Below are 12,650 nucleotides of genomic sequence, written 5' to 3' on the forward strand. Positions count from 1 at the left end.
CTTTCCCGAGATATGGCAGAGAGGTGGGCTTCTCCATTAGTGTTTTCTGGCTTGAAGAGAAGAGCTTAAAGCCTTTACTGGATGATCAGCTGCAAATTCTGAGGAAATTGCTGACGAATTTAGAGGTGGATTTCCCATTTCCCATTTCTTAGAAATGTGAAGGGCCACTAGCCAAAGCTTTTTTATTTTTTTGACAGACGTGTGTGTACCTTGTATATGTGGTTTCATAATGAATATAAATGGACTTTGGGGTACTTTGAACTTCATAAGCTATTGAAATTAAATTCTTGTAACTGTAAATTACTGAATTTAAAATTTTTATTATTTCTTAAAAACAGCCTTTATAGTTAATATACCAGAAAACACTTAACATTGCTTCAGAGTGTCAATAAAAAGAATATTGAAATAGTTACTACTTAATATTTCTCTTGCTATTTCCTGCCACATTTATGCTTCATTTCTAGACTTCAGTTTACCAATATAATTTAAAGGATAAGGATTTTTGTAAAATGCCTTTGGAATTCTCCAAAAACTAAGTTGTTTTAAGTGGTATATTTTTTGATCATCAAAATGGCAGAGACAAAAAATAAAAAGAAAGAAGGGGGCTGGAACTAAAATCTTGCTGTGTTGGGGTTTGTGTTATTAGCTGATCTCTTAGTTGAAATAAGTATGTAGAAATATGTAAAGTGCCTTGCCTAGGCTTTAGCACATAATAGGAAGTTTTAAAATATTAATTTCTTTCCTTCCTGTAAGGAAGGAAAGAAATTAATATTTTAATTTTTTTTTTGTAATAATGTGAGTTCCCCAAATTTTTTGTTAACTCTATTACATCATCTTTTCCTCTGAAATCTAGTCTATCTCCTCCACCCCCAACCACCCTCCTGGGCCCCCTCCACACACATACACACACTTACTTAGTCTGTGTAGCAATAAACAAGAAATGTTAGAGTCAGTTCTCTGGGTGATTCTCCCCTTCTCTGTAGGAATCCCCAGGAGAGCACTAGCACCTGAATCTGTATGTAAGGTCTAAACTTGTTATCCTACTTATTTCATAAGTGGTATCTTCTTTCCTCTCTGTCTCCCTCAAAACATCTCATCTTGATACAAAATAGGGAATTTCAACCTTTGAGGAGAATTTTCCACGAGCTTATGGGTGACAGTCTGACTTACGGTATATTTATTTAGATCTGCACAATTTATTATCTTGTTTTGCAAGCCACCATATGTACTGTTTGATTCGTCATGTTTTCGACCAAACAAAACATCTTGTGTTTATTTAAAATGTAATTTGTATTTCTATTAGGTTGATGTGCTGCATGTTTTAAAATACCTACTAAGCATGTTCATGTTCATGCAGTAGCCCATTTTTATGAGATATATGATGTGATTTAGTTAAAGCTGAACTTGGGAGTATCTAATTCTGATTATTTAGAGCATATGTATTGGCAATACATCACTTAATAGATAGATTTCTACAAATAAAAAGCCTTATAAAATGAATGAGTAATAAAGTTGTATATTAATAAGACAAAGGGCCAACAGTGTTAGAGCTTTATATAGCTTCATGCTATTGTAATTGTATCTTCTTAAAATAATGTCAGCCAGACTTTTTGAGGAGTCCTTTGAAATTGAAGTTCTAGTGTTGGCTGTTATTTCCTTGATTGATACCTTCACATCATACTTCTTTGGTCGTGGCTTCCATTGAGAGCACTTAGAATCCCACCAGCAGACATGTCAGAATGGGTCAAGACTTCTGCTCTAACATCTATTAGTCATCATCTCTTGCTTTTCTTGTAGACCATGGCAAAAGTTATAACCACTGTACTGAAGTTCCCTGATGATCAGACTCAGAAAATTTTGGAAAGAGAAGATGCTCGACTAATGGTAAGCTTTAAAAGAGGTTACTAATAGAAGATGACTTTGTCTTATTCTATATAATAAAAGCCTAATTTGCAAATTTTCTGAACGGCAGAACAACTGGCACAATGCCTGGCTGCTATGATGTGCACTGACCACCAGGGCAGATGCTTAACACAGGAGCTGCCCCCAGCCTGCAGGCCCCATGCCAGCCAAGGCGGGTGCCAGCAGGGGCCCCGATCTTCTTGCCGGTTGCCCCACAGATCACCCCTGATTTCTGGCCAGACCTAGGGACCCTACCCATGCATGAATTTTGTGCACCAGGCCTCTAGTCTACTTATATTCTATTCTGTCTTATTTACAAAGACTGAGTTGGTAAAAGAAATAATTTTTATTTTATTTTATTATACTATAATCTGGAAAATGAGAGTAAATCCACAATAAGAAAGTTTAATTTAGGGCAGATATGTGAATGGGTGTCTTTAAGGAAAGAACTGTCTTATTTAATAGCAAATATGAGGTTGACGCCCATATATGCTATATTGGATTTCCAGAATTTGGGCTATTTATAGGAAGGATAGAAAAGGGATTTTTCTGATATAATCATTAAGTATATAATGATGTTTTATAGATTGCAGTTCTTCTATTTTAGTTGATTTCAAATATACAGTAATTCTGAGTGAAAGAATTTAAGCATTTAAAAAATATGTTTTTATTGATTTCAGAGGGAGGAAGGGAGAGGAAGAGAGAAAAATATCAGTGATGAGAGAAAATCATCAATTGGCTGCCTTCTGCACACCCCATACTGGGGATTCAGCCCAAAACTGGGAATGGAACCATGACCTCATGGTTCATAGGTTGACACTCAACTACTGAACCACACTGGCCGTGTGAATTTAAGCATTTTTGAGCTTGTGACATATCCTATAAGAGAAATGTAAATAACAAAATTATTAGAAACCCTGTGTGAAGTCAGCTGTGATTAAATTGGAACAAACACTTTATAAGTTATGCAAAATTCTCCATGCCTGACTTTTTTTTGCCCTGGTCATGATCTGCACTTCTTTTTTCTTCTCTCCTCACTGAAGCAAGAAAAGATCTTCTCCTTAGTGATGGGGTAGCCTATATTTGACTATTCCAGAAAGAAGGACTAAACCAATAAGTAATTATCTCCCAAAGCATTTCACCTTATCTAGGCAGACTGTGTGTGTCTTAGAAAAGTTCTTGCTTATCTTGAGCTCAAATCTCCCTTTCAGTAATGGTCAGCAATTTGTTCTGGTTCTAACCCATAAAACCAATGCATAGTGAAAGAGATTGCACGTGTAAAATATTGATTTATAATCTTAAAAGTTTTACTCTTGATTTTTAAAATAATTATGTAATAAGTTGTCGTCAAAACACATTGTAAACAGTTCAGAAGCATTACACAGAGGGGAGGCCTTCCTGATCTTCAGCCCCCAGCTGTGTCACCACGCCACGACCATTGTTGTTTATTGTGTGGTGACTGTCCCAGATTTTCTAACCTTTGTTAGTATGTTAGTAATTATTCCTTCATCACTAATTATTTCATAATAATGAGAGTAGGCAGCAGCTTGCTTTTTCCATTTACTCTATTTTTATATTATGCTACCTCATTACAAATAGTTCTACCTCATTCTTTTTAATGGCTGGTTTTATGATTATATGGCTGTCCTACAATTTAATTCACCAGTTTCCTATTCATGGACACTTAGGTGGTGTCCAGTTTTTCAATACTTACAAGCATAGACCCAGGGGAGCATCCATAACATATATTTTGCAAGTTTTCCAATAGTATATTAACCTTATTGTGTTGTATGTGTTGCAAATATTTTCTAGTTTGCCTTTTGATTTTGCTTCTTTTTACTAACCTCACATTAAATATAAATAAATAAGTAAAGTGGTACTTCTAAGGTTGGTCACATTATCCAAGAATAGACTCAGATTTTATAAACAACACCTGATGCTCTTTTAAAGCAAATCAGGAAGCTAGTTAAAAATCTTGGATTATGACAATCTTTTTTTTTTTTTTTTTAATAGATTTTACTGATTTTTACAGAGAGGAATGGAGAGAGCGAGCTAGAAACATCGATGAGAGAGAAACATCGACCAGCTGCCTCCTGCACACCCCCTACCGGGGATGTGCCCCCAACCAATGTACATGCCCTTGACTGAAATCGAACCTGGGACCCCCCAGTCCGCAGACCTGACGCTCTATCCACTGAGCCAAACCGGTTTTGGCGGGTTATGACAATCTTAAAACAGGACATAGGATTTACTGCAGAAGGTTGCTGCATTAAAACTATGTTTGAAATTAGGTCCCCCTTTTTAAAAAAAATATGTTTTTATTGATTTCAGAAAGGAATGGAGAGGGAGAAGGAGAGTTAGAAACATCAATGATGAGAGAGAATCATTGATCAGCTGCCACCTGCATGCTCCCCCACTAGGGATTGAGCTCACAATCAGGGCATGTGCCCTTTAATGGATTCAAACCTGGGACTCTTCAGTCCATAGGCCAGCGCTCTATCCACTGAGCCATACCAGCAAGGGCTGAAATTGGGTCTCTTTATTTTTTTTTTTTAATTTTTAAAAAATATTTTAAATTGATTTTTTACAGAGAGGAAGAGAGAGGGATAGAAAGTTAGAAACATCGATGAGAGAGAATCATCGATCAGCTGCCTCTTGCACATCCCCTACTGGGGATGTGCCTGCAACCAAGGTACATGCCCTTGACCAGAATCAAACCCGGGACCTTTCAGTCCGCTCCATCCACTGAGCCAAACCAGATTTGGCTGAAATTGGGTCTCTTTAAATTTGGGATGGGTCATCTTTCCTAAAACTATTCCTGATGTACTGTTGAATTATAAGAGAACTACTCAGTGATAAAATTGACATACATTTGAAATGACAATTTGACATAGATATACTGTAGTCATATCCATCAACATTTCCCCATAACCTTTTGATGGCCAACTGAGATTATATAAATCAAATTTGAATGTGTACTTCAATGAAATTATAAAATACATCTTTTTATAAAACAAGTAATTATACTCTAATGTAGCATATTAATATGTACTTAAAATGGGAAGTACATTTTTAATTATGTTGTTTAAATTTTTAAATTAAAGTTACAAGTAAAAATATCAGTTACATATTGTTATATTTAGAATAGGAGGGGAGGTATTACAGATTCCTTATACTTAGTCTATGCTTCCTTGATTTGAGAAAAATTTTAAGTAGAATCTGATTAATCATTTGAAACTCATATACACATATAACCTATGTTTTATATTAAGTCTTAAAACTAACCCAATAAGCTTTTTTTCCCTGGCTTTGTAGTATACTTCACCTCGCAGTGGTATCTTCTGAGTAAACCAACAGTCTGTGCTTAGTTAGCATGTGGTGAGTGAAGATTAATGTCTTGTGTCTTCTGTGTTGCATGATACTAACCATTTCTCTGGAATTCTTTTGCTTTTTTGTTTAATGAATATATGATTTTGCTATGGGTTAATTTGGGTGTTTTCCATTAATTCTCTTTAATAGATTAACAATCACCTCCACCAGTAAGATTATATAATTTTAGGGAGTTTTAGTTTTTTAGATAGTACTTGAAAGTTTCAGAATTGCTCTTTTGAAATTTTGTTAAAGAATCCAAAAAAGTACTTATGCATTCTATATTCATTTTAGTTTTTTAATTTCCAAGAATTTTCTTTGAAGTCAATAAAGATTATAAGAAAGAAATGAAAAATAATTTTTTAGGTAAAAATGAAGTGATATATTTCACAATCCAGAATTTAAAATATTGTAAAGTTTACTTAGGGTCAAGGCTAGTCTGAAATAATGAAAATTAGTAAAGTTGATTTAAAAATAAATGCAGTTTTATTACTTCTTGGGATCAACAAAATAACACATTTGTCCTGTGGAGACCCTTAGGCAGCCTGCTTTAATTGAAGATGGCTATTTCTAACTAGAGGCCCAGTGCATGAAATTTGTGCACTGGGAGGGGGGGGTCTCTCAGCCCAGCCTGCACACTCTTGCAGTCTGTGACCCCTTGTTCCTTACTGCTCACTGCTCCTTAGCGCTGCTGCGGAGGTAGGAGAGGCTCCTGTCACCGCTGCTGTGCTTGCTAGTCGTGAGCCCAGTTTCAGGCTGAGCGGCACTCTCTCCCCACCTTCACACACACACACACACACACACACACCCCGTGGGAGCGCACTGACCACTAGGGAGCAGCTCCTGTGTTGAGCATCTGCCCCCTTGTGGTCAGTGAGCATTATAGCGACCCGTCATTCTGATCTTTCCACTATAATGGTCGCTTAGGTTTTTATTATATAGATTTCATGTTGTTATAGTGAAGGAGAGGCATCTAAAATATTTCAAAAGTTAACTGTCTTCACTATTTCAACATTCCTTCAATTACCTCCACATATTATTCATGCAATTAGCTTGATTTAGCAGCCCCTAAAATTTAGAGAACATTTTTACCTCAAACTTAGCTAGAATTTTCACAAATCATAAATAACCTGATCACAATTAATAAACTTAATTACAATTAAAGACTTCCTATGATTGTTAATTTGGTTAGTATTCAGCTAACAGTATCAAGGTTTAAAATTCCAATATACAGTATTTAAAAAAAAAAACTGCTTAGCTTTAAAAATTCTTTTTGCTTACATTTGAGGCTCATTTTGATTTTAATATATATCAATTAACTTGCCTTAGTGATTACCTAGAATTATCTTGGTCATGTAAATTTCATATCAAACTCAGTAAGTCTTAAATTTTCATATATAAAGGAAATATATATCAATATATTGATTTCAGAGAGGAATGGAGAAGGAGAGAAAGGTAGAAAGATCAGTGATGAGAGAGGATCCTTGATCGGCTGCCTCCTGCACGCCCCCCACTGGGGTTTGAGCCCGCAACTCGGGCATTTGCCCTTGACTGGAATCGAACCCTGGGCCCTTCAGTCCATAGGCTGACACTCTATCCACTGAGCCAAACCTGCTAGGGAAAATTTTCCTTTTTTAATAATATAAATATCTCATCATGCTTATTATATTATTGCATTTAAGTACTATCATTAATCACTGAAAATGATTACTGTGTAGCATTTCTATTGATTGATTAATTGACTGTCTCCTCAACTTTTAGTTTGATTTGCAAAATGGTATAATATACACTTATATACCCTTACCTGTATTCACCAATTACTAACACTTTGCCAAATTTTTTCACTTGCTCTCATTCTCACTCTTTCTCTCCATGTGTATTCCCCCTTTATAACATTTGACAGTTGCTTGCAAACATAAACTAACATTTTAGCAAATATCTTTAAGAACAAAGGCTTTTCTTACATACTCATAATACAATAATCACTCTCAGGAAATTTAATATTAACATAATACTGTTATCTAGTATGTAGTAATACTTACATTTTTCCAGTGTCTGAAAAAATACCTTCCATAATTTCTTAAATTTCAGGATCCATTCAGAGATTGCATATTGCCGTTGATTGTCATGTTTTTCTAGTCTCTTCTTTAAATTGGAGAACTCCTCCCAGCCATTTTGTCTTTCATGATATTGACATTCGTTTTTGGTTCATGCATGAATTTTTTCCTGCCACAGCTTAAGTGAGGTTTTGAAATAATAATTGACATGGGAATTTAAATAGAAGTTTTTTTTCTTATCTTATCTAGATTTCTAGGGCCAACATGATAATTGAGCTAGTTTCATAAAGAATATGATGCTATTTGAAGTACATCATAAGTAGCGGATTATATAGTTCATTTACAAATTGAGAAGACTTTAAAAGTTTCTCTTTTCAGTAAATATATATGAACGTTTGTTTCATTTACTTAGTCTTATTCAGTAATTTATTTTTATGGCTTTTTTAAAAACCTCATATTTGATCTATGAGATTTTAGCATTTAAGACAACTTATTAGGAAGGTTTGGCATTTATTTCTCATAACATTTTACATTTTTAAAGTTAAGGTTGTTAATTTCAAGTGAGGCATAGCTTTTACACCAAAATGCTGTTTGTCCTTTGCTGCCACACATGCCACCCCTGAGAACTGCAGTATCTAGGAAAACCACACATTGGGGCAGGGGGTACTCTTTCCTCTGTAATGCAATCTGAATTGCTGCATCCAGAGAGACTGCTGAGTCAGCATGGTGACTCTTGGCTTTATCTATGACCTGGTAGCATTCAATATAAGGCGGAAGGCTGCAGCTTCAGTGTCACTCTTACAAACACTGTTTCTCAGGATTGCTGTCTCTAGGTCAGATCATTCCAAGAACATTAATTTTTAGATGATTTCGGTAGGACTTAATTCTAAGAAAATTTCTACTTCAATCCCAGGCCATAGAATATAATTTAAGTTTAACTTGAAACAACTAATCTCCCAAAGGGTTGGCTTTAAAGGTGTGCTTTTCTTTATCCTCGTCTCCTTTTCCTTTTCCAGTCATGGCTTCGGTCTTCATCTTGAAGAAATGAGGAGAATCATGTTGGGCAAAGTTGGAAGGCTGCACATTGCTGCTCTATGAGAAAAGCTGTTGTTCGGGGCTCTTCCTGTAGCCAAAAGACCAAGAAAAATCTCACACTGGCCCACATTTAGCCTTTAAAATAGGTTGTATCAGTGGGAAATGGTGGTAGCTTTTTTCTTTCTTCTTTTTTCTCCTGGGAAGAGTTTTGTGTTATTTAAAACTTTTTAAATAATTTAGGTAACCTGATTTATGGGCTCACTAAATGTTCCTTTCTTCCAGTCTTTTTGTCTCTCTTGAAAAGATCTGCTTGCTTTCCTATTTATTTTTAGAGTGATTTTTAAAAAAGACTTGTGCAATACATTTGGAGGTGAAACTTAGTGGGTTTTTTTTCCTGATAAATTAGAGCATTTAATTTACTATTTTATCCAGTTTGATTTGTTGAAATTTACTGAAGACTAGTTCTTTAAGTTATGACATACGAGAAATCCAAACTGCAGTACCTCATTGTTTACTTAGCTTTTGTACTTATATTTTTCAGAGGAAAAAATACTACTGTAAATTGTAAATAGTCAACACATAACTATTGTATGCAAACCTGTGACTGTTGGCAATGTCATCTCGGAAGAACAGATAAATAAAGTTTATTTACTATATAAAATGTTCTGATTATGTGGTGTTTTTTTTTCCTATGTTGAAATCTTCAAAATAGTTAAGAACTTATTTTCTACATGGATGAATATAATGAACTATTTGTCAAGATGAGTATTTGGAAAGTATTTTTATGTTCAAAATTAGCGTGGCCACAGATGGTATGCACTAGATCATTGATTCCCAAAGTGGTCTATATCGACCCCCAGGGGTCTATGACAACCTGCAAGGGGTCTACGTCAGCGAAAAAAAAATTTGGGGGTCCATGAAATGAAAATGGGGGTCTACGATAGTGGATCTCAACATACACTGATAGTACCTATTTACTTACATCATATTATCTTATACAGTAATATAAAAACATATAAATTATTTATAAAAGTACCTATGAAGTAAAAAATTTATTATATATGTTTATAAAATTGTGTAAGTTGTAGGATAAAAACCTGCACATAATGATATACCAGTATCATCTTGTTACAAGCATACGCGCAGTAAACATTCTTGCCAATTTTTGTCTCAAAGCTTCGCGAACTTGCACCGACTTGTTCAATTCGTCACTCTATAAATATGAATGTGAGAAAAATACGTTCATTCGTTTCCTGAATCTTGAATAGGAAAGTGCTGAGAAAATATTTAAAAAAATATAAACTGGTAGTTTATCATACAAATTATAGTGAATCAGTGTTATTTTGTTTGAGAATGCCGGAGAAAAGTAGGTACATTATTTTTTATTAAATTTTAACACTAAACTTCACTACAGTTAGAAATTTACAAAAAAATCAATATCAGGTAAGTAGGGGGTCTACCCAAAACCGAAAAACATGGCAAGGGGTCTACGGCACAAACAAGTTTGGGAACCTCTGCACTAGATGGTATGCGTCTGCCAACCTGGAGTCACTTTCTCTTCTGGACTGGACCATACTCTGAGTTTTTTTAAACTTAGTGAGAGACATTCTGGACACCAAGAGATGAAACTGTTCAGAGGTCTTGACACACCCTTTATATTCTAGCAAATACAGTGTTCAGTTTCTAGGTATTATCTAACCTCTGCCTCAGTTTCAGACAGTCTGGACCGTAGCCTTGCTGTGTATTGTATTGTGGTAAAGAGTGGGGGCTTGAGCCGGTGGATGACCAGGGGTCTTTCCATAGTCCACAGCTGACTGCTTGGAGGGCTATTGTTCCAGCAAGGGAAGAGGGTCTTTCTCCTCCGTCCCCTTCCTCCTTCCCTCCCTCCCTCTTCTTCCTCTTCTTCCTTTGTTCCTTCCCTCTTTTTCTTTCTTCTTTCCTTTCTTTTTAAATCAAGATTTTCTTACAAGCGAAATTTTGTCCCACTGAAGAATTTCTGACAACAGACATAATGTCTTTCCCTAGGTGGGACTCTTAGTGAAATCCATATACAACTTCCAACAATTTCCCCTAGCCCATTTCTTCAGACAAGCATATCAGAGAGTGCAGAGGTCAGCAAACTTTTCCTTGTCAAGGGCCAGATCGTAAATGGCTTCAGCTTTATAGGCCATACAGTTTCTGTGATAACCTCTCACCTCTGCCACTGCAGTACAAAAGCAGTCACAGATAATACATAAATGAATGAGTAATTGTTCTAATTGTATTCCAAATGGTATTCCAATAAAACTATTTACAAAAACCTGCTGGCAGGCTGGATTTGCCTTGCGGGCTATGGTTTGCCAACCCTGGAGAAAGCGCACGAGCTGGATTTTAGACACGGAGTGGGGGCAGGAATGAACAGGAGTTGCTCATTTTCCTCAGTGCAGGCTGACACTCTCTCCTGTTACTTTTCCAGCGAAAAGGACAAAGCTTTGCATTGTGCTCAGTGCTGGGGTCTCATCTGTCTGGAACTTTTTTTTTATTGTCTAAAGTTTTACATTTGTCTTGAGAAGGAAACCCCTATTTGTATGTATGTGTGTATGTATATTATTTCTTTCCTCCCCCCCCCAAAGTGGGTCACATGATATAAATATTTTGGGTACAAATTCTCTAATAAATACATATAAGGATATAATAAATACAAATGCTATTTATATACTATGAGCATTTTTCTATATCTTTAAATTGAAAACCTGATTTTAGTGGCTGTATAGTATTCCATCCTATGGGTATGACAAACATCCTAATTGATTCCCATGTAGTAGCTATTTAGGGAGTTTCCAATTTGTGTGCATCACAAATAAGGCCTTGATGAAGACTGATAATTAGATCCATAGAAGCTGGGCTGCTGGGTCAAATGGTTCTAACCCTGTCAATGCTTTTTATCCCACGGCCAGACTGCCCTTCCCAAGGTTAACTTCAAAGCCAGGAAATGGCTCTTTAAGTCGCTATTTTCTGTCATCTCCATCCGGAGCCAGGTAATTGGGGGGAGGGGAGGGGGCTGGGAGTCGGGGAGCATGGCTGGAGCCTGGCCCTGCTGCTTTGTTCTGAAAGAGGAGCCCCAGAGGCAGAGAAAAGAGGGTGGCAAACAACTCAGGGGCTCCGAAAACTTCCACCTGCGAGTGACGCGTGCCCCTCTGCTCATACTGCACTGGGCAAAGCAGACCCTCCGGACAAGCCTGGCTTCAAATAGGCCAGGAGGACGCTCCTCCCATAGGAAGCCCCGCACCAAAATACAACTGCTGGGGGCGGGGGTGGGGGGTTGGGGAGGCGGGGGTGCAGGTCACATGGGCCTTCCCCACCAGCCCGTTCCCCCAGGGCAGCTCCAACAACCCCCTCCGAGGGGCCTGGCTGAACCAGTGCCCTCCGGGACATAGCTGGGTATTTTCCTTCACTTGAACACAAGGCACAGCTTGCAAAGCTGGATGTGCTCGTGTGTGTGTGTGTGTGTGTGTACCTAATTAAGACCTAATGCATGAAGCCATCTGATTTGCTCAGCTTGGCCCGGGATTCAGAAAAAGCAGAGGTTTTATGAAACTTCTCAACCAATGTGGAATGCATGACCTATTGAAAGGACAGAAAAAGACCCAGGGAGGAAGGGCTGCTCCATTATTCATCGGGCCCGGAGTCCCCAAGTCCCCGAGCCCGGCTTCAGCAGGGTCCAGAAGCCCGCGGGGGCCAGGCGGACGGAGACGGGAGGCCGCGGCCCGGCCCGGCTCGCCAAGCTCGCTGTCGGCGCTGCGGAGGCTGCAGCCACGATCGCGGGCGCGGAGCTTGTTCAACGGGACCCGGCGGTCTGGCACCAGGGGAACCTCGCTTGGTACCCGTCGCCCAGACCAGGAACCGGCGTGGTCATTGCACCAGAATCAGGACGCGGAATCCAGAATCCAGACTCCAGCGAGGTAGGAGCCGGGGGGACCCGGAGGCTCTGCCCTCCACTGCGCCGGCCGCCCACCTCCCCGCACCGCGCGGCCGGGGGTGGGGGTGGGGGTGGGGTGGGGTGGGGTGGTCTCGGGCGGGGCGGGCGGGGCTGCGCGGTGGGAAGCGCGTGAAGTGCGCGGAGGTGGTGATGCTGGTTCTTGTTGCCGCTCCCGAGCTGCAGGCAGACTCCCGGGCGGACGGAAGGGGCTGCGGGGATGACTGGACATGCGGGAGGGCGAGCCCCCGGCACCTGTGGAGCTGGGCTGTCTATGCAGGTGGGATTCACCGCCTGCCCGCCCGGGGGCCTCACTCCCCCAGCGGGTCCGA

At 38.8% G+C, this 12,650-nt stretch overlaps 1 protein-coding gene across 6 annotated transcripts in view; it reads left to right on the forward strand.

Annotated features, from left to right (window-relative positions):
• The window catches only part of GOLGA4 (golgin A4), a 74,054-nt gene extending 65,024 nt beyond the window's left edge, over nucleotides 1-9,030 (forward strand). For 4 of the 6 annotated variants that reach the window (XM_084902764.1, XM_084902766.1, XM_084902767.1 and 1 more), the window contains 3 exons: nucleotides 1,798-1,884; nucleotides 5,218-5,280; nucleotides 8,345-9,027. In XM_084902764.1, the coding sequence (XP_084758890.1) occupies nucleotides 1,798-1,884; nucleotides 5,218-5,247 (117 nt within the window). In that variant the 3' untranslated portion in view covers nucleotides 5,248-5,280; nucleotides 8,345-9,027. Of the gene's footprint in view, nucleotides 1-1,797; nucleotides 1,885-5,217; nucleotides 5,281-8,344 lie in introns of all 6 variants that reach the window. The other 2 variants (XM_084902765.1, XM_084902768.1) reach the window with 1 other exon arrangement.
• Nucleotides 9,031-12,650: the final 3,620 nt, after the last annotated feature.

The sequence above is a fragment of the Pipistrellus hanaki genome (genome assembly GCF_964339955.1).
Source record: "Pipistrellus hanaki genome assembly, chromosome: 13".
Lineage (NCBI taxonomy): Eukaryota > Metazoa > Chordata > Mammalia > Chiroptera > Vespertilionidae > Pipistrellus > Pipistrellus hanaki.